At 48.4% G+C, this 21256-nt stretch overlaps 6 protein-coding genes across 6 annotated transcripts; 3 read left to right on the top strand and 3 right to left on the bottom strand.

Annotated features, from left to right (window-relative positions):
* Positions 1–1462: 1462 nt before the first annotated feature.
* On the bottom strand, positions 1463–1910 carry BO85DRAFT_484788 (uncharacterized protein; the record flags this gene model as incomplete). The annotated part of the gene is made up of 3 exons (XM_025663258.1): positions 1463–1570; positions 1647–1661; positions 1710–1910. 3 exons carry the CDS (start codon positions 1908–1910, stop codon positions 1463–1465), a joined length of 324 nt encoding a protein of 107 aa, XP_025518958.1.
* A 1196-nt stretch (positions 1911–3106) lies between these two features.
* BO85DRAFT_506609 (uncharacterized protein) lies at positions 3107–5119 on the bottom strand (the record flags this gene model as incomplete). Its single annotated transcript, XM_025664375.1, has 4 exons — positions 4469–5119; positions 4137–4360; positions 3314–4076; positions 3107–3244 (listed from the first exon to the last, which is right to left on the bottom strand). Exons 1-4 carry the CDS (start codon positions 4868–4870, stop codon positions 3107–3109), a joined length of 1527 nt encoding a protein of 508 aa, XP_025518957.1. The 5' UTR covers positions 4871–5119.
* Positions 5120–9468: 4349 nt separating this feature from the next.
* On the top strand, positions 9469–10600 carry BO85DRAFT_475198 (uncharacterized protein; the record flags this gene model as incomplete). The annotated part of the gene is made up of 1 exon (XM_025662705.1): positions 9469–10600. One exon carries the CDS (start codon positions 9469–9471, stop codon positions 10441–10443), a length of 975 nt encoding a protein of 324 aa, XP_025518956.1. The 3' UTR covers positions 10444–10600.
* A 1808-nt stretch (positions 10601–12408) lies between these two features.
* On the bottom strand, positions 12409–13209 carry BO85DRAFT_185268 (uncharacterized protein). Its single transcript, XM_025654379.1, has one exon. The coding sequence runs from the start codon at positions 13030–13032 to the stop codon at positions 12544–12546; it is 489 nt and encodes a 162-aa protein (XP_025518955.1). The 5' UTR covers positions 13033–13209; the 3' UTR covers positions 12409–12543.
* A 581-nt stretch (positions 13210–13790) lies between these two features.
* On the top strand, positions 13791–18747 carry pmcA (putative P-type calcium ATPase). Its single transcript, XM_025654380.1, has 2 exons — positions 13791–17195; positions 17248–18747. Exons 1-2 carry the CDS (start codon positions 14175–14177, stop codon positions 18526–18528), a joined length of 4302 nt encoding a protein of 1433 aa, XP_025518954.1. The 5' UTR covers positions 13791–14174; the 3' UTR covers positions 18529–18747.
* A 503-nt stretch (positions 18748–19250) lies between these two features.
* On the top strand, positions 19251–21174 carry BO85DRAFT_414359 (glycine decarboxylase subunit T). The gene is made up of 2 exons (XM_025657645.1): positions 19251–19690; positions 19746–21174. Exons 1-2 carry the CDS (start codon positions 19293–19295, stop codon positions 20794–20796), a joined length of 1449 nt encoding a protein of 482 aa, XP_025518953.1. The 5' UTR covers positions 19251–19292; the 3' UTR covers positions 20797–21174.
* Positions 21175–21256: the final 82 nt, after the last annotated feature.

Below are 21256 nucleotides of genomic sequence, written 5' to 3'. Positions count from 1 at the left end.
GGGTCTGATGATGAGGATAACGATGATCCCCCGGGGGTTCATAACTAAGATCTGACTTAACAGTGAGTGTTAAGGTATGGTTACCCCACCGCTCTCCCTTCTCCTACCGTGGTTCACTGTCCATAATGGATTCCCAGGCACTGACTACACAGTACGTATATACGCTACCGAGTTTCGTTTCATCGCTTTCTACAATTATTGAAATCTCTTCTAGAACAAAAAACCTCGGGCAGATTAAGACTGTCTGCCATGACATCCAGTACCCGCGCAGAAACCCGTCCATACCCATTACTAATATTGAACAAGTGATTGGCTTCAATGTTATTGGATACTGGGTATATAATGCTGTACTAAAACAGCCTTGCTTTGTGAACTGAAAAGCACACATCTCTTTTAGTTTAAGTACATGAAGCATCGGCGTGGTTCGTCGAGTCCTACCCAGACCTAGTACTCGTTCTGGTTGTCCGGGCAGCAATCGGCGACATGGTGGTCAGATTGATGCTTGAAGCCCAGATTGTTAATTCCCACTAAACTACTAGTCATACACATGGATTATCGATGCCAGCGCCGAACCCATGATAGGGTACTCGTTTGGGTGATGTATCATACTTTCACAAGATTCATATTTCATATGTTCGATGTGCCGGATAATGATGGTAGCATAGAAGGCATCCTACAGGCATTCGAAGAGATGGATAGATAATTCTGATGGGTTTGGATCCGGCAGGTGAGGTGGATTAGGTAATAGCTTTACAATCTCATCTCCGATTGAATGCTATCTCCAATGTAGCAGCAGGGCTGTATGGCACCTGTAAAGCCATGATAGGGTTACTAGTTACTTCAGTAAGGGATGCTTGCAGGCGCTCCGTCATAAGAAGGCTCATACACTGTAGTGCATGCAATTTGAGATCTGGATCAGTCGTCCTTCTCTTGGAGACAAAGACAACAAGCACTTTCATGATCGTCGTCCTCAGAACTTACATACGCAGTCTCCCCGGGCGGCTAAACCATGTTTGCGACTATACGATTTGGTAGATATGAGGATTATTTGTGTGCTGCCGAAGGAGAAAGTATTGATCTTCTTAAGGGGATGGCCCTATCTCGGACGCATAATGCCCGAATTGGCAGTTCGGGGATGTTCTCAATGGGGAAATTTCCAGGAACTCTCACCTGCAGGACATCAAGTGCTCAGCGCCAATTTAGGCAGGTCGTGTGTTGGACTAGTTGACTACATTCATTTTCTAATGACTCAACCGACGCAAAAGACAGCTCATTAGGCGAAACGCGCACGTTTGGGCCCAGAGGACAGGGCACCGCTCTAGTGTCAGGAAGGCGTATACATTGAAGCAGCTGAGGATCGTGCACTTACCATACTGTTTGTGTAAGTCCTTGATTGCTATGTGAATCTTCCCACTTGAGTTGTGGATGAAGCGCCGCACTATTGGAGCCATCAATGCCCCAACTATTGATCTTCGCACATCTGTAATACGATTCTCCCGTTGAACCCGAATTTGGTCCAGGAGACCATCGGAATAACAATGGTGTGCCATTGTCCAGCGAGCTTGCAGGCCTACAGTTCTCAGTATCAGCTCTCTTAGTAGAATGTTGAAGAAATCAATGATAGCGGACTTTCACCTATAGTGGACCTCAAGTCCGCGGGACTAATGTTAGTTGTCAGCCCCGGAAATAGAGGGCTTTATTGCCCCTACCTGCTTCAATCGATACCAACAAGACTGGAATACATGCTGGATCGCGTTATCTTCCATGCTAATGAGGGGCGCATCATTCTTCATGAGAGCCATAGATTGTTCAATTTCCTCCTCTGCGGCTGCCAGGTCGGTGTTCAGACGACCTTCGTCGAATTCTGAATGCAGGAGCAGGATTTCATGTCCGCTTATTGACTTCTTCATTGCTAGTGGTTGAAAACATTAGAGCATGTAAATTCCCTGTACCCACGGTCATCGAAAAGGAAAACCTGGCCAATGAATTATATCGATTAGCAGGCCAGATTGCTGGAGACAAGATGGACGGAGTCACCATACTAACCCAGTTAAACCAATCCACCATCATGCGAAGAGCTTCTTGATCACATTGTGGCGCACATAGGGAACCCAGATGCCAAATCTACTTTGGAATTCCGGGAAGCCCATTGCTGGCTGGCAGACATTGTTCTAGGGATGACCGCGGCAGTTCCTCCGTTGGGGCCATCTCCTCCACCGGGTCAATGGCTACTTGACAATCCAAGCATCAGCCTCAGCTTTCACCTTTTGGTGATGTGGATACAAGCTGGGCTTCACAGCCATTATAGAAGAAAACATAGTATCTGGCAATCGGATAAAGTGCTGTGACGCATGATCTAGACATGTTGATGACCCAACATGAGCAGACTCGGAATCAGCAGCCACCTCCAGCTCATTGGCGGGGTTGGATGTAGACGCCGCGGCAGCTTTCATGGTCTGATGATGGTGCATTTGAACTGGTAGTGACGTTGTTGTTTGAGAGTTGATATCACCGAATTTAGTGCGAGAGTTGTTCTATGCATTTACATAAAAGAGCATAAGTCCCTTTTTTATATTGAATGGAGCAACAACTACTTCCTATCTAGGAAGGATTCTACTTACGTGACCATCTGCAGACCGGCTAATTTCCTCATATGAAAACTCGGCTAATTGTCTGCCAGGGAAATACTACTTCCGATGCCCGGTACAGAAATCCATATATTCCCCATTGGTATATTCCCCATTGGGCAATTCATCTCACCTGGCCTTAGAAGATTACAGAACCATACCATCACGCATACAGACCATCTTTCTGTGCTATACCAAGCTCGCCAGGACAATATTGCATCTGCTCGGAAGGTAAACACGGAATGGATGAATATATCAGTATCTGAACAGGCATATGCACGTACGTACAAAAAGTATTTAAGAATTCTTCTGCCAGGGGTTTTCTATTCACAGCAATAGCAGATGGCACGTTGGTCTAATTAACAGCATATAGGTCCGGTTACACCCGTCGCTCCTCGTGAAACCACACAGAGAGGGACTGGGGAAGTGTCTTCAATACCATCCAGAATGACACTGATATCTAATCAGCACTTGTATACTCAACGGCCAATAATCTTCAGCTCCAGCATCCTAAATGGCGGAAACGCAAGAGCCGTAAAGCCCAACCCCAGCCAGAGGCCCAGATCACATCCACCTGGAATCGCTCTGGAGACTGGTCCCGTATAATAGGCTTGATCCTATTAGGAGAAGAGTACCTTGGTCAGCAGTGATTTGCGCAACAAGCACATGCTAGTGGGACTACATACCATGCCAACAATGGCTCCTACCCACCCGATCAAAAAGGCAGTGCTAGCTGCCACTCCAACTGGGAGCTTAAGCCAATTGTTCCAATCAGTCCAGTCGTAACTTTTCCCTCGGTTGAAAAGTACGTCTTGTTCTACCACAATGGTGAACCAGATGATGACCCAGTATCCAATGAGTGGCATTAGATTCCCGAAGATCTCATACAAAGAGTTTCGGCCTCCGATAGCACATGATGCGTAGATCAGAGTGCTGGCAGTCGTGAAAACAGGTCGTGGAACCCTGAGCCACATCTCTCCCAGCATTTGGAAATTCAATCCCGTTGAGTACGAGCTGGGGGCATTGTTCGACACAATCGTTAAGACGTTGATGAAGGCGCATAGCTTTCCAAGAGGCCCCAACCGATCATAGCCGGCCATCAGCAGACTGCCCGGTGTGCCGTCATAAAGAGACGCCCATTTGGAGTTAATTGCAACACCGCTTCCAAGCCCGGCGCCAAGAAGAAGGGTTATGGCTATTGAGAGGCTTACACCGATCGTGGTTACTGTCCACACTTTCCATCTTCGTATCTCTGGGGAATAGTAAACCTGGTAGTCCGCGGACACGGGTATCCATGACAAGGGAATAGAGAGGCAAAGTGAGAAATATGTTAGACGCTTTGCGTTTATCTGCTCAATAGAACCGATCGACGGGCTATGGAAGTCGAATTGCGGACCAGCCGAGCCGGTGAGAATGCAAAATATCAACAATTGCGGAAACCAAGCAAACCTTTGCCAGAATAAATGGTCAGACGAGTGCTCTAAAACGTTGAAGGGTGAGGAATCCTACCGCTCATAGAACTGGAATATTTTCATCCCAAAAGTAGCCATTGCCCAGCTCACCAAGGCGACTATTACTATACCGACTATGACGGACACGACTCCTCCTGATAGCTTGGAAAGCAACTGACCTCCTACAGTGGCACTCATCATGCCGGTTCCCAAGTTGGTAAGCACATTCAGTATACAACAGACCTTACTGGGGTAGTATCCCATGAAATACCGAGACACAATCTATCAGGAGAATATAAGTTGTGAGCCGTTATCCTTAAGTCACGAGAACGTTCACGTGGAGACGGGGAAAGCAAGAGGAGAGATCCAAGGTGTAAGTGTAGGTCTTACAAGTGTGCGGTTGCCGCTTCTGGGACCCCATGTGCTCATGTATCCAACTCCTAGGCCTCCCAAAAACGTTCCAAAGATTACACACAGCGCGGCATCGGTGAAGCTCAGTTTCATTACCAGTGTTCCCAATGACCCGGTCACTATATTATTGATTGCCATACCCATGCTGAACCATGTGAGCATCATGCGGAAAGGGGTTGAACTAGTGTTCTTCAGTCGTTCTTCAAGAGACACGGGCTCGATCCCGCGAGCCTCTAAGCCTTTGATGTTCCTCGCCCATCGTTCGTATCTCGATCCACATGATGGCGGGGGAGTTCCCAGAGTATGTGAAGCCTCTAGCTGCTCTCGTGTCACACTTCGCAAGGAAGGGGATCTCTGTCTTTTTTCTAGGTCAGAGTCCATGCTGGTTCGGGCTTGCCTCTCGAGGGAGCTGTCTGTGCACACTTTCGCGTTCTGCAACAACTTGAACTATAACCTGCTGGGACTCATCAAACTATAAATGAACAAAATAAGGAAAGACGGTCGCCTCACTGGGCATACAGACATTCGAAAAACCGGAGGGTGAAGATTCCAGTGGAACAACCACTGGTTACTCCGTCGTACTGCATTGACATCACTTTGTTTTCCTCGGCGTGACACCCGCGCTCCAAGACCAGAACAGCATTCCACAACATCAGAATACTAAATCGGGATACCGACCAAACCTGGTCAAAAGTACTATGCTTGTACTGGATTGGGCTTAGCAGCACACGTCTACCTCCCCGGAGAACAAAGGGGTTGGTATCCGGATAACAGCTGGAAGGCACCCGATCCGTCAGGGTGTTTGCTCCAACATCGTCATTGAGAGATATTCTTAGTGTATGCTGCCCTATTGTTTTGGCAAGGCCATACACCCTTCCGCACAGACAGTCATGTGAGTGTGTGTTCCACATACCACGCCGATGATGCCTTAATAAGCTCTGCGATACATTCCTCTGGTATGCACCAGCCACGCAAGGAGACGAAATGCTATTCAGGGAGAGAAAATCCTGATGCCTGTATCAAGAGCCAGCAGGTCAAGACCATGTGCTGTTTGTGGGGTACAGAGCATAGAAACAAGAGTGTCAGGTATGGGACGAGCTCATGAACTGCTGATCGGGACCTCGTAGCCCCGGATTTCTAAGTTGCTTCGATCCTTGTCGGGAAAGTGGTGAGCAGGGTGAGGAGAACAAGGGATCATGTCGCCCATGCCTTGTGATATATTCCCCTGACGACTGCGGAGGACGAATACCATTTTGATCATTTTCCCTGAGAGACGGTTACGTACTCGAAACCTCTTCCTAACTCCTTGATAGGGCTCTGAACACTGCCGCGTGCTCATGTATGATTGACAAGCAAGACCAACTGCCATATTGGGTGGTGACGATCCTTGATACCAGGTGATTTGATCCCGACTAAATGCCACAGGCATGAGTCTAATACCGAGGCAGGCGATATTCCTCAGAGGGACATGATTGAATGAGTATCAATGAGCGATAATGCAATGAAGAATGCAACGTGACATGTATTCACCATCTTCAATAGTATCTTACTGAAAAGTGACTACACTTTGCCTGTCAGTGACTAGCTCTGACCCCTCTCATCATCATAAATTCTACGCATATGGGGTTACTTACCTCCACAAACATTCTTTCTTTCTTATCTAAACATGGTACTATTCATATCAATGTAAAAGTCTGGGCGCTCATTGATTGTAAAAGCAAGATATAAACATTAATCCAATAAGAAACAAGAATTTAAGACATTTCCAGAGGTTATGAACTACTTTATATTATCATCATTGCTAAGTACCTAGAGATTTTAAGGTTTCATTTTCTGACTGCATACACCCTAGAAAAAGCCCCTGTCATTCTATGCCAAACTCACAGAACCATCGATTTCGCGAAACCAATCAGCATCTAATTCACGAGCATCATTCACATGCAATACTCTACCATTACAACTAGCATACGCACTCTCCACAGCGACCGAGGTATACAACCAAAAGGAAGGCCGTGCTTAGGGGAAGCACTGCCGGCGTTGACCTTGTCGGCTTTTCGCGCTGGCCCTCTAACCCCCAGCTTGTAGTGTACCAACTGATAATCTTGAGGAACATCCAGAATACTGACGCAGATACATTAGTACGGGAACTAGGTCCTTTTTGCAATAGCCTACCAAAAAATGCACCCTCTGGGAAGCATCTACGATTAATGACATTCTTCATCTTCGTCATCTCTTTAAATTAAGTATCTCATCAGCGGAAATATACTAATGTGATCTTTACACTTCAAATTTCTAATTGACGAAGTACGTCGTGACTTAGACACAGAAAGGCTCCTGTGTAGTCGCAGGTTCGTTCAAAACGTTATATTTGTCAATACGGCCGATGCGAACATAACCTTGTTCTGTCCATGCCAGGTCCTAAACAGGCCACATAGGTATAAAAAGCTGTCGAGAAGACAGTCTATGATGGTGTTTATCTTTGGCTTTTTCAATACTCGGACGTAAACCTCGAGCAAGAAGTGTCAGGGAGTGTCTATAGGATCCTATATCTTGACCAATCCAGGTCAATATTTGCTCATGAGAATAAAAGCCAGAGATCTATGTGGCAAGATAAACATCACTAAACTGCAAAGCTGCGTCCTCTGCCCTCCCAGTTGCGCGAAATTGTCTATCCAAAACAATGAAAATCCAGGATATTCCTTCCATATTATATTTAACACACTCTTGCGTTGCATATGATCCCGAAATCTCGGGCTACTATGCTTTGGAGCTGGTCATCCCTTGGATGTGCCCCCCTTCTTCGCGTATAGAACTTGGAATTGACATGCTATGCTGAGTACTATAACGCAGAAAACCATTTGCAAGCACTCAGACATTGTAAGCAGTTTATCCTCGAGTGCTGAGTAGGCGGCGCGACTCAGTGAAGCGGAACAAGAACTCTGTCACCTGAAGTCCCAGCTCCATGACGGACAGACATGGTTTCTAAAATGGGAGAGCGATGTCACAAATCGGAAGGAAGTCGCTAGCAACGCGAAAGAACCTAGAGGCCCACAGTGATGGTCAGATTTTCAATGACATACAGATGCAGTGCCATTATGTACAGGATGAGGTGGTTGGCCAGTTCAGCATGGCTACTAGAAAGCACCGGGAGATTTCCTGGGCCCAGTGGCTTTCGAAGAATTACACATAACCAACCCTGAAGCTGAATCTGGTACTTTCTCGAATTGACTCAAGTGTACCCCTGAGGAAAAGGAAAAAAAAAGAAAAAAAAAAAAAAAAAAAAAACCGTCAATCGAGCATGAGGATCCAGACAAGAAGTTTGTTTCTGACATCCGTACGTACATCCGTATGTTAGCATAATGCCAGAGGCATCATGGAGACAGTGCTAAGATTGACCGTCGTCATGATCTATTGTCTTTAACAGACCCATGATGGAGATGACTATCTCTTACCCGTGCGTCCTGCGAACAAGCATAGCATGCTAGTTATATTAACTGCTATCCAGTCTACCCAGCAACGTCTAGGTGCTTTTGATGTGCTGGTTGACAGGAGGGATATGACCGCTCGATAAAGGCTGACTGTTCTTTCCTGTGATGATAGTATGATAAGCAGCAATTAAAAGCGAAATGGTGCTTCTGTTACCTGACCAACTAGGGTAAACGTTCATATTTGAAAGGGTTTAGTCGGGGAGTCCTTCAAAACAGGGCTGTCCTAGACAAGACTACCTCCAGTACGACCATGTTCTATGCCTCCTCTACGGTACTCCAATATCTTTGTAAAATAATATTTAGTATGTACTTTCATTATGGATGCCATATATCGGATCGCTTTGTTTTTCTGTGCACCTCGGCTTCTTAAGATAGTGGCTTTTGAAAAAGCCAGAAGGCTGGTGAGTTTAAATCTAGCTCAAAAGGCTGAGTGAACGAAAAGAAGTAGCCGAGCGATGAAAAGACATGCACGACCTTCCCCAGTAGTGTGAATCAGCCGCTAGTACATTCTATATATCTACGTTACAACACAGTTGCTATATTCCACCTCAATTTGAGCAACTCAACGGTATGCGGTTAATCAATGAAGCTCCAATACCCAGAAGAGCTCTGCTCGAGACTCTAAGCAGAATGTACATGGCAGTTTTGCCCTTTCTCTGGCGTGCTTTCCGCCTCTTGAATCATATCCTTACAGGTAGACCGGGCTTTAAAGAGAAGAACCAAATGTCCAAGTTGCTGAATTCGAGGATAGTACTCCAAGATATAGGTGTGAATATAAGTGTTTGATTGTTAGGTCAGAGACCGGGTAGGCAGAGATGGCAGGGATTCAGGTTATGCCTGGCTAAGTGAATGTCTGAGTCTAAACATGATATTTTAGTCAAAAGCCACATTCTCTGAAATACGGACGTTGTTGAAGTACTTTGGTATTTGCTGAGAGAAGAGAACTATGTGCTTCATCTGAAATATATATATTTGTAAAGCCTCAGAAACTAACCAATTTTAATCAAACTGTCGTAGGGAGTGCTCTGACAGAGTCGTTGACACGACTTACTGCGACATCTCTGAGTAACTCCTCCACGGGAAGATTTGACACAGAAGTTAAGCAATGGACAATATGCCAAGCTTTATGTCTGAATTCAATTGCTTCTGACCTTAGGTACTTGTTGTATATAACCTACTTAGTAGTAGAAGTCTTGAGGAGCGCTTAGGGTAATGCATCGGCTTCGGCTAGCTACTTATATATACTGGCCAGTTCTGCTGGGCAGTCACCGGAGAATCAGGATGTTGCCAACAATAGTAGGATATACTAATTGAGGGAATTTCCATCTTCACTTACTTTATCCTAGTTTGCTGCTTGTCATATTCACGATTAATGCACGTGATGTAAGTGGGATCAAAGTAGGTGAAACATTTAAAGTATCCTTCTGCCGAGTGACCATTGGTATATTGGGATTTCTTCAGTTAGAAATGCTGTGAGTCAAGCCGCCAGCCATGATTGAAACCTACCACGACGAGCCATCTCCGTATTGCATCGGTGCAGTACTGGCTATTCAGTCACACACTCCTCCTCCTCCGTTCCACAAGCATGAGATATTTCAACAAGAGAGACCACGGCGTTCGATTTCTCCCCTCGAGTTGTCTCTCCAGAACTCCGTTCTGCCAAGCTCTGACTGTCACAATTTTGTCAATATCCATTTGCTAAGGGGGCTTCAAACTGGCACTCATAAACGGTCCCAGGTATTTATTGTAAGATGTGTGGATACTTATCATTCTTCAGGTCTACCGACAGATCAGGACATGGTCGCCAAGTTCTATGACCCTCTCTACCACGACTGTGACGATGGCAACCGTTTTCGGGCAGCTGACTATGATTACTCGCACGAGTGTGCCTCTTATAAGCGCTTGTCCGAGCTACAGGGCTCTGTTCTTCCCCGATTCTTCGGCTCTTACACATTTAAAACAAAGATCGATGGTCATCCTCGCCAAATTCGTTTGATCTTGATTGAAGGAATCAATGGTCTGCCCATGAGTCGCCTAGAGCCCAAAATATTCTCAAAAGAAGAGCGCCAGGATATTATGAGACAGATAATTGATGGAGAGTCTGCACTTTACGCCAAGGACGTTCGCCATGAAGACCTATGTCCACGCAATATCTTGATTGAACGGAGTGAACTGGGAAGAGTAAGGGCCGTCATTATTGACTTGGGAAAGTCTGTCATTGGACGATCACGCAACCCTTCCAACAGTGCAGAAGAGAGCCAATGGTTTCCTGGCGTTCCAATCAGCCCACTACTTAGATGGAACATCTATTATGGATACCCTAACAGCTTTGGAGATTGGATCGACTGGCCGTGGCAGAAGTGGCTTGAGGTTCAATACAAGGAGACTGAATCTACGATCACAGATGAGCAACGGCAGAGGTGGCCAGTGTATGACTGGATGCTGGAGATTACATCATTTTCATGATATAGTGGGAGATGTTTTGAGCCCATGTTGTGCCAGAGAGTCGAACAACTTAGCAAGAGATACAAGCTGTTCTTAGTTATCTATACCTTCCACCATTATGTCAAGACCAACATCCATGTGAAAGCAGGCCATCAATTCCTCAGATTGGATTGCAGTGAGCCTAGGCATCTTGTTTTTCCAGTTCAGGTAGTTCCTCCCGACAAAGCAACCAAGCATGATAATCACGAAAGCTCTTAGCCCGCGCCATCCTCTACGTACCTACTAGCATCTACGTAGCACTTGGACCGAGACATGCGGACCCAACCCGTGAACCTACTGTATGTTGACAAGCAAACAGACGAAAACGAAAGGGAGATAGCAGCCCAAACCTACTACCTACCCAATCCAACCTTATTAGAGTGTAGAAACAAAATGAAAGGGAGAAAAGCCCTCTTCCAAGCAAGCTGACGACATCCGTGTCACCCGGAGCTTGTGCTTGTGGTGGCTATGCTATGCGCATGTAACCACTCGGCTAACGCAGAGCTTAGCATAGGCGGATTGACAAGTCAGGTTGATGGCATTATTTGCTTATCCGTACGGGAGTAGATACTTACCCCATAAAGGTTGGGTTTTAGAATGGGGTCCAAACGAGATATGATGAGACTGTACACCATTGTGGTAGGTGTCAGGTTTTATGAAGCGTCCCTTACGGGATGATCGTGATGATGCCGTGGTGATGGTGGTGGTGCAACGGGCAAACTGATGACATGGAATAGGATAGGACGGAGAGCTCCGCCCGGAGAATTAGCATAACATGACAATAACAATACGCAGGAAAGTGTACTGCATTGCACTGCACTACTTTACAGTGATAAACATATTGATAGAGGCATGATCTGATGTCACCAGGTTTATTTGCTGTGGATGTTAGTGGAAATAGGATGCGCCGGATATGAAGTCAAAATCAGACAAGTTTCCAAGTATTTACTAGACTAAGAAGGAATATTCTTCCAGACGAGGATAATAAACACATTATTATTACCCTCCGGCTAAGCTAAAGCTAACCTTACTTCCCTGTCGACTTGCTTTTTAGTATGCAAACTAGACTAGTCAGGTTCCCATACGTGGATTAGATGGATGGGGCCCTTTTTTTTTCTTGCACCGCCCCCTTCCTGCCAAGTCTTGTTTTCTTCTTCTTTCTCCTCTTGTTCCTCTCCTGGTAAAGTAGACTGACTATTTACTGACGGAGAAAGTTAGGTTGGGGGTTCGGGCTGTTGTTCCACAAGTCTAGACTTGTTGGCGGGTTCTCTTCGTCATCTTGCGTGTTGTTGACAGGATATTGGTGATCTGTTAAACATAAACCGTTTGATAACTTTGATTTATCCGTCCTTTGACATTCATCACAGTCTCTCGGGTGGCATGTGGTACATGGAATATTCTTTCCCTGGCGAACCCGGCGGTTAGACCTGATGCGTAGCGTGCATTAGCTCGACTAGTCCAAACATTAATGCATCGTCATTAATTTGATGGCTTCTTAGTAAGTTACTTAACTAGCGAGTAGAGCGATGAGTAGATAGATAGACAGATAGTATTCTAGATAGATAACTAACTAGTCTAGTTTATTGTTCTGCGCCGCCTATCCATCTACTTGGTTGATAGTACGTGGTCCGAGTGGAGCCCCTTTCTTGGGGGGTCAAGTTAGAACACTTGAAGAGGCAGGTCCAACATCATCACGATGGATTCCCCCATCTGAGTAGTAAAAACCGAGAACAAGAAATACAGTGCGGCATTTGGTCCGTCTAAATACCGCTAGTGTTCTGGGGACCATCTCGTAAACCGGCATTGGTAGCATTGGAGGTAGAAAGTATCTGCCTCACTGCTGGTAAATCGGGAGAAAATTGGCTGGTGATGAGTTAAGGTACGTGGATGGAGCACGTCCTGCTTCGGGTTCCATTCCCCTTAATTCTAGCTCGACCGTTAGTCTAGAGAGCGAGGGATGCACTACCGAGGTGTGGATTTTGTCTCTTCCGTCACCACTTTTCCGTTCCCTCCTCCCTTTCCAGTAAGCAACTCATTAGTAGTACCTACTCCATAGACTCATAGTCTAGATGTCACATCGGATTATTTCTTGCACTGAAAAAGACCTTCTTCCCCAAACAGGTCTGGAAACACAGAAACAGAAAAGAAAGGGAGCAGGACAATCATATCAATAATGGCGGGTAATAATAAAGGCCTGAAAATTAATGAAATGGGAATAAAATAAAATAGATTTTTCTGAAAGGGGGAAAGGTGGGAAAAAATCAAATCAAAAGACTTTTGATGACGGGGTCGAGAATGAGGCAGTGCAAAAGTGAACCGACGAGTTACGTTACAGCTTTGGCCGAGTCGGAGCTCTGCAGAGGTCATTAGGCCCGTTAAACAATCCCCCCCAAAGAAACCAAACACCCCCAGCGCCCTGTTTTGGTGGCAAGGAGGTCGCCTCAATCCGTGGATATTCCTGTTAGAGGTCAGAAAAAGGAAGAGAATGATTGAAAGGCGCTCTCCCTTTATATGGATGGAGGTTTGCCCTGAAGATCGATAAACCAAGTGCCCTGACGAAGCAGAAACCATCAAACATGGGGTAGATAGTCAGCCATCGGGCAATTGGCAGCTTTTCTTCTGCAAACAAACAGCTTTCGTTTCCCAAACTTACCACATCACTCGATCTGGACCAACCGGTGGGTCCACAGTGGGGCAGCTAGCCATAGTGATTGGTCCTTTGCAGGATAGGTGCAGGGTCTACCACCGAATCATGCTGTAGTCGGTAAGTAGGTACCTTACCTGACAGTACAACTGCGCCTGCCATTCCTCTTTCTTTACTTCCATGATCTCAATACCCTCTATCAATCGTTCTATCCACCCAATTTCATGATGTGTCGTTGTTCTGCTTGATTCCCCAATTTCTCCCTCCCCCATTCATTCTCCCTTTCTCCTCCACTTGACTTTCTCTTGCCCTTAAACCCTCTTTGTCTTCACTTCATTCCGTAATTTACCTCCATTGGTTCTGTGCTCCTTACGCCGACACAAGTGAGGTTCGGTCGCTGGATTGTCGGTTTCCCCCCAATTCCCCTCAACGCAAAACGTCTGTCCATTCGCTGGCTTTCAAGTAATACCTCGTCGCTGATAAGCCCTTCTAGCACTGGCAGTGCTCTTAATCCGTTTATACTTTGCCGGGATTGGTCCCACCATCGGGTCGCGTTTCGATAATTGTCACCTCCGGATGTGCTCCTGATACGACGTTACTACGTGGTGTGGCTCTCTGGTGCTGGCAAAGCTTGTCAACCTTCATATTCCACCGTTGTCCTTCCCTCCTTTTCGCCTCACTAGTCGCCTGTTTCACGTCTTCTCTCGTGCTTCTCTCAAATCGCTGTTCAATCGATGTGGACGTTCCTTTCTCCCACGGCCAGTCCCGCGCATTCGTCTGTTTAATCCGCCGCGCCAGTTCTTAGTGTAGCTAGAACACATGGGATATAATACTCGCGCATTCCTCTTCGGTGTCCGCTATTGAGCTTAATCGGTTGCTACTTGCCTCTGGAATGACACCCACTCCTCTTGCGCCTGGCTCCGACATTATATGATACGGCGCTGTTCAATTGTTCCGCTCCTTTTGGAGCCGCATTCCTATTGACGTCTAGTATCCTAGTTCTTACCAACCGGTTGCCATCGCTCCCAAGACCCACTCATCTCCGGTTGTTTCACCCCTTGGAAATATCATGCCGGATTCCAAATCGGATGGCCATGATGCTAGGCAGTCAGGGTCGACTCCCCTGCGACGGGAGCGGGCCCCGACTATCACCATCGATACGTCGGCTGTAACGTCCTCAACCGACCAGCAAGAACCCCCGCAACAGATACTTCCTACCCCATCCCACCCCTCTTTACAAGTGTCTACCGAAAATGTTGATGCGCATGATATGAGCGCGCTCTTGAGCAGTGGGGGTGTCTCGCCATCGTCAGTTCGCTCTTTTGCGTCATCTGAGAACCGGGACTACGAGAGTCGTCCTACATCCCCGCACAATATCTCCTCTCCCGCCTCGAAAATGACGGAGAACATGTCGAATTCGAATTACCTAGCTGTCCCCGGCACCAGGTCTCGCGGTAACTCGTTGGAATCTGAGGACTCAAATAATTCGTATACCAGCTCGTACGGGGGAGATACCTATGTTCCCACAGCATCTCACGGCTCGCGCACCGATTTGACCCAGAACACGATAATCTCCGATGAGGATGCCCTGAAGCCGGATCCGGGGCGAGAGGCCGAGTTTGAGGTGGAAGACAACAAATTTGCATTCGCGCCTGGCCATCTGAACAAGCTATTGAACCCTAAGAGCCTGGGGGCATTTCATGCGTTGGGAGGGTTGCGTGGAATCGAAAAAGGACTTCGAACCGACGCGCGGAGTGGTCTGAGTTTGGATGAGGGAGATCTGGATGGTACAGTGAGCTTCGAAGATGCTACTAGCACGCAAACGTCCGAATCGCTGCCAAAGACCGCTTCCTCGACGCCAACGAGCCCTCCCAGAACCGGCACGGGCTCGTCGAAACATGTCGAAAATGCCTTTGGGGATCGAAGCCGCGTCTATGGGAGGAACAAGCTTCCTGAAAGGAAGGCGAAGAGTTTTCTGGAGCTGGCTTGGATTGCATACAACGACAAGGTTCTGATTCTGCTTACGATAGCTGCAATCATATCTCTCGCCCTTGGAATCTATCAGTCTGTGACGGCAACGGGGAAGGAAGCACGTGTGCAATGGGTAGAGGGCGTGGCTATCATTGTTGCCATCCTAATCGTGGTCGTTGTGGGTGCCGCTAATGACTGGCAAAAGGAACGCCAGTTCGTCAAGTTGAACAAGAAGAAAGATGATCGACTGGTGAAAGTGGTCCGTTCCGGGAAAACTGCAGAGATCTCCATTCACGACATTCTCGTGGGTGACGTTATGCATCTTGAACCCGGTGATCTTATTCCAGTTGACGGTATATTTATTACTGGCCACAATGTCAAATGCGATGAATCCTCTGCGACCGGTGAGTCGGATGTGTTACGCAAGACTCCTGCTCACGATGTCTATCGGGCGATCGAGCAACACGAAAACGTCTCGAAGCAGGACCCGTTCATCGTATCTGGTGCCAAAGTCTCTGAAGGTGTAGGGACGTTCTTGGTTACAGCAGTCGGTGTTAATTCGACATACGGAAAAACCATGATGTCTCTTCAGGATGAAGGGCAGACCACCCCGCTGCAATCGAAGCTAAACGTGCTCGCAGAGTACATTGCAAAGCTTGGTCTTGCTTCCGGATTACTCCTGTTCGTCGTGCTTTTCATCAAGTTCCTTGCGCAGTTGAAAGATATGGGCGGCGCATCCGAGAAAGGACAAGCTTTCCTGCAGATCTTCATTGTTGCTGTGACCGTCATTGTTGTTGCTGTCCCAGAAGGTCTTCCTCTGGCTGTCACCCTGGCGCTCGCCTTTGCAACGACCCGGATGCTCAAGGACAATAACCTCGTACGCCTGCTAAGAGCCTGTGAAACCATGGGAAATGCCACGACTATCTGCTCCGACAAAACAGGTACCCTGACGGAAAACAGGATGACCGCCGTCGCGGCTACTCTGGGAAAGAATCTAAGATTTGGAGACAAGTCTACCGAAACTTCTAGTCGTCCAGACGGCGACCGGGGTCGCGACCCTGCGACTACTCTTTCTCCCTCCGAGTTTGCATCCAGCCTTTCTGCTCCTGCCAAAGACCTTTTGATCCAGTCGATTGTATATAACTCCACGGCATTCGAAGGGGAGCAAGACGGTGTAATGACTTTCATCGGTTCGAAGACGGAAACTGCCCTTCTGGGATTTGCGCGTACGTATCTCGGCCTAGGGTCACTCAGCGAGGCTCGGGACAACGCAAATCTTGCTCAGATGGTGCCATTTGACTCCGGACGCAAGTGTATGGCGGTGGTCGTCAAGATGGAAAATGGTAAATACAGAATGCTGGTCAAAGGTGCATCCGAAATACTGGTTGCGAGATCCACTCGTATTGTTCACAACGCTACCCAGGACTTGTCAGAAGGGCCCATGTCGGATCAAGACCGGTCTAACCTGGACAACTTGATCAACCGTTATGCATCTCATTCGTTACGAACTATTGGTCTGGTGTACCGGGACTTCGATCAATGGCCACCCCGTGGGGCTCCTACTCAGGAGGAGGATCGTTCGCTCGCTGTTTTCGATGCAGTCTTCAAGGATATGATTTTGTTGGGCGTCTTTGGTATTCAGGACCCCTTGCGACCAGGTGTGACCGAGTCCGTTCACCAGTGTCAACGTGCAGGTGTCTTTGTGCGTATGGTGACTGGTGACAACATCATGACTGCCAAAGCTATCGCCCAAGAATGCGGTATCTTCACTCCTGGGGGCATTGCTATTGAGGGCCCCAAGTTCCGTCAGTTAAGCAGCCGTCAGATGACGCAAATCATCCCGCGGCTACAGGTTCTGGCCAGGTCAAGCCCCGACGACAAGAAAATTCTGGTTACCCAACTCAAAAAGCTGGGTGAAACGGTGGCTGTGACAGGCGACGGTACGAACGATGCACAGGCTCTCAAGACGGCTGATGTTGGCTTTTCTATGGGAATTTCTGGCACTGAAGTTGCTAAAGAAGCGTCCGATATCATTCTCATGGACGACAACTTCACCTCGATTATCAAGGCTATGGCTTGGGGTAGGACAGTCAATGATGCTGTCAAGAAATTCCTTCAGGTATGTTTTTGTATGATTCTGTGTTTCGCAAGCAAAGCTAACAGAGCTGTAGTTCCAACTTACTGTCAACGTTACTGCCGTGGTCCTCACTTTTGTTTCCGCAGTAGCGAGTGGAGATGAGGAATCTGTCCTGACAGCAGTTCAGCTTCTCTGGGTTAACCTTATCATGGATACTTTTGCGGCCCTTGCCTTGGCTACGGATCCCCCCTCACCTCATGTTCTCGACCGTCGACCTGATCCTAAATCGGCGCCGTTGATCAATTTGACTATGTGGAAGATGATTATCGGACAGAGTATCTATCAGTTGGTCGTCACGCTGGTTCTGAACTTCGCGGGACAATCGATCTTTCACTACAAAACGGCAGACGACCTCGATCGGCTTGAGACGATGGTGTTCAACACGTTTGTCTGGATGCAGATCTTCAACCAGTGGAACTGTCGCCGACTCGACAACAACTTCAATATCTTCGAGGGCATGTGGCGAAACTTCTGGTTCATGGGGATTCAGTTCATCATTATTGGTGGACAAATTCTCATCATCTTCGTTGGTGGACAGGCGTTCTCTGTCAAGCGACTCAATGGAGCTCAGTGGGGTGTTTCGCTGGTTCTGGGCGTCATCTCGCTGCCGGTAGCCGTGATCATTCGATTGATACCTGATGAGTTTATTAGCCGGCTCATCCCTCGGTTCTGGCAGCGCAAGAAGGGCCCCGAGCTACTGGTGTCCGACGAGGACCGGCGGTTCGAGTGGAACCCTGCGCTCGAGGAGATCCGGGATCAGTTGAAGTTCCTCAAGACGGTTCGCGGAGGTCGGCTGAGGCATCTCAAGCACAAATTGCAACATCCTGAAGAACTCCTCCCAAGATCACGAAGCGGATCACGTTCCAGAGAAAACTCGATTCCCGGTACTCCTGTTGGCGAACACAGCGACAGCACCCCGACACAGCCCCCTACTCCCGATTCGCGCTCTAGACGACGCACTCGGTCCCGCTCGAATTCAGCCTTCGGGCCTGCTGCTGCTATGGCCGGTGTGGTTGCGGGAAGTATTGCGGGCTGGTCTCCAATTGAGCGGGCACCAGGTGACGGAGAGGCTTTCAAGGTCCAGACTGACAGCCCTCATGGGGGCCTGGATAAACAGAAAGGCATTGAAATTCACCCCGATACTGCGGCTGATGACCGTATTCTGGGAGATTACCAGACTACCTCGAAGACCCCTCCGAGCCAGAACCCAGGACTTCTCCCACACTTTGAATACGCACCTCCGGAGCGTGCTCCGTCCCACCGGAGCCAGAGGTCTACGTCTCGGCTGTCGCGATCTAGCCAGAGCCAGGCGTGATCGCAAACCTCCTCTTCTTCCCAACTCCTTCCAGCCCTGTATACTTACCACCTGCTCTCTCTTTGTTCGCTCAAGTCCTTCTTGCTTGTGATTTAAGTTCTTTCATGCTAGATGTTACTGCGCTTTGTGATTTTACTTGTCGATTCGTTGTTTTTCTGGGACTCGATTAGCCTTGTGCGGAATACTGTGTTTTTAATATCCTGGGGTGGGGTTGGCGTACGTGATTCAAAAGGTGTATTCGTTCGCGGTTGCTTGCTTTCTAGACACTTCTCGCATAGGGATACGGACCTGGTCAAAAGGGGTCGGTTGCTTGCTTTACTCTATTTATTAGTCTCTCTCTGTACATAGCATTTCTTGCCTCGCCTGATGGTAGACTCGGGTTGAGAAAATACAGTCAATCTCGATGAAATCCGATAGCCCCTCCCTAAGAAGATTCTTTTATGGAATTATTCTGTGGCCACGATACGCTACCATACCGACGTAGCCCCAGAATCTACTACTAAAACCCACATTAGCAATCACTAGTAGTTCACCTCTTCTATAACTGATTGATAAACTATTATACTCATGAACTAACCGAATTGAGTAAGTTACTGCTTCCCGCGGAGATCGCCTATCACCATGTGACTTTTCCGCTTATCGCGGGATTCTCCGCAGCGGCGATGGAGAAGTACTTCTACTGGTACTACTACCCTTGCTTTTTCTTTTGTTCTTCCTCATCTCAAATCCTCAAATTCCTTCTTCTCTCACAGCAATTGCTCATCATGTCTGCTGTACGTTCCGTGAGAAAAGGTCTTCACCTTCTGGGCTCGAGCTCACTTGCTCGCCCCGCCTCTGTCGCTGGCAATGGCGCATCTCTGCTCCCGCGGCAGCTGGCAGCTTCTCCGCGCGCTCTCCGCCCCGCGGCCAGCTCCATTGCTGCTGCTCGTCCCCTTCCCCGAGTGACTTCGCTGTCTGCTCAAGGAGGTGTTCGATATGCCTCGTCAGCTGCTCCTTCAGGTCCAGTGAAGAAAACTCAGCTGTATGACCTTCACTTGGCCCGGGGTGCCAAAATGGTCCCCTTTGCGGGGTACTCCATGCCCTTGCAGTATTCCGACCTTAGCCATGTCGAGAGCCACAAGTGGACTCGGGAAAAGGCCAGTCTTTTCGATGTGAGCCATATGTGCGTATACCTCTTGCCTCTAATGCCTAGAGTCTTTTCAATTGACCAAGTACAGGGTTCAACATCAGCTCAGCGGCCCCGGCGCTCTTGACCTCCTCATGAAGGTCACCCCCTCCTCCCTCGACAAGCTCAACCACAACCAATCCACTCTCTCTTGTCTCCTGGAGGATGGGACTGGCGGTATCGTCGATGACACTGTCATCACTCGTCGTACCGATGACTCCTTCTACTTTGTGACCAATGCCGGTCGTCGCACAGAGGACTTGGCCTTCCTGCAAGCCGAGATCGACACCTACAAGCAAGCCCACGGCCCCGACAGCCTAAAGTGGGAGATTCTCGAGGACCGCGCCCTAGTTGCCCTCCAGGGTCCTAAGGCTGCTTCCGTCCTTCAATCCCTCGTCACCCCCGACGGCGCCAACTCCGACCTCTCCACCCTTTACTTCGGTAACTGCCGAGAGCTGCACCTCACCTTCCCCGACGGCACCACCACCCCGCAGCCCCTCCTCGTCTCCCGCACCGGCTACACCGGCGAAGACGGCTTCGAGATCTCCATCCCCACTGCCAGTGACGCCACCCTACCTGCTCGCGTCACCGAGCTCTTCCTCTCCAACCCCGACGAAGTCCGTCTCGCCGGTCTCGCCGCGCGCGACTCCCTCCGTCTCGAAGCCGGAATGTGTCTTTACGGAAGCGACATCTCCACCTCCCAAACCCCTCCCGGCGCCTCCCTCACCTGGCTCGTAGGCAAGGAGCGTCGTGACCCCGCCACCGCCAACTTCAACGGCGCCTCCACCATCCTCCCCCAGGTCGCCTCCCCCAAGACCCTCTCCCAGCGCCGTGTCGGATTCACCGTCGAGAAGGGCTCTCCTGCTCGTGAGGGTGCCATCATCGTCGATCTGAACGATGAGTCCCGCACCCAGATCGGCGTCATCACCTCTGGCCTTCCCAGCCCTACTTTGGGCGGCACTAACATTGCCATGGGCTACATCAAGAACGGACTGCACAAGAAGGGCACTGAGGTTGGCGTCCTGGTGAGGAATAAGCTCCGCAAGGCTACGGTTACGGGTATGCCTTGGGTTGAGAGCAAGTTCTATCGCCCTAAGGCTTAGAGCCCTTTTCCTTCAGGTCGGTTTTATTGGCTTGGCTGTGGATGGACGGGGTGATATAGGAGTGGGTGTTTGGCTTGGTTTTCAACAATAGATTCCCCCCTGATGATGATTCTTGATGGCTTGATGTTTGACGTCATTGTTTGTACATAGATTCTGATGATTCATCTTTTTCTTTTTCTTTTTCCTGCCTTTTCCTTTCGGGTCTCCCTTTGGGACCAGCAATGGGTTCAACCCTGTCGTGATGGCTGCTCCGTTTTGTCGGTGAATGCCAGATTGTGAGATGTGATACAATTCTAAAAAGCCCCAATATTCCCTCCCATTCAGGTGTAATGCAGCACGTACGTACTTCTATATTGTTCATGAAATTGTGATATGTAGGACAACTCACAAAGTATCCAATCTTACCTAGTCCTAGTGCTAGGTATTGTAAATTACGAAATTATATCTTCTGCCTCTGGCC

The sequence above is a fragment of the Aspergillus piperis genome (genome assembly GCF_003184755.1).
Source record: "Aspergillus piperis CBS 112811 unplaced genomic scaffold BO85scaffold_3, whole genome shotgun sequence".
NCBI lineage: Eukaryota > Fungi > Ascomycota > Eurotiomycetes > Eurotiales > Aspergillaceae > Aspergillus > Aspergillus piperis.
The sequence above is the reverse complement of the archived record's forward strand: the minus strand, read 5'-3'. Positions and strand labels throughout refer to the sequence as shown.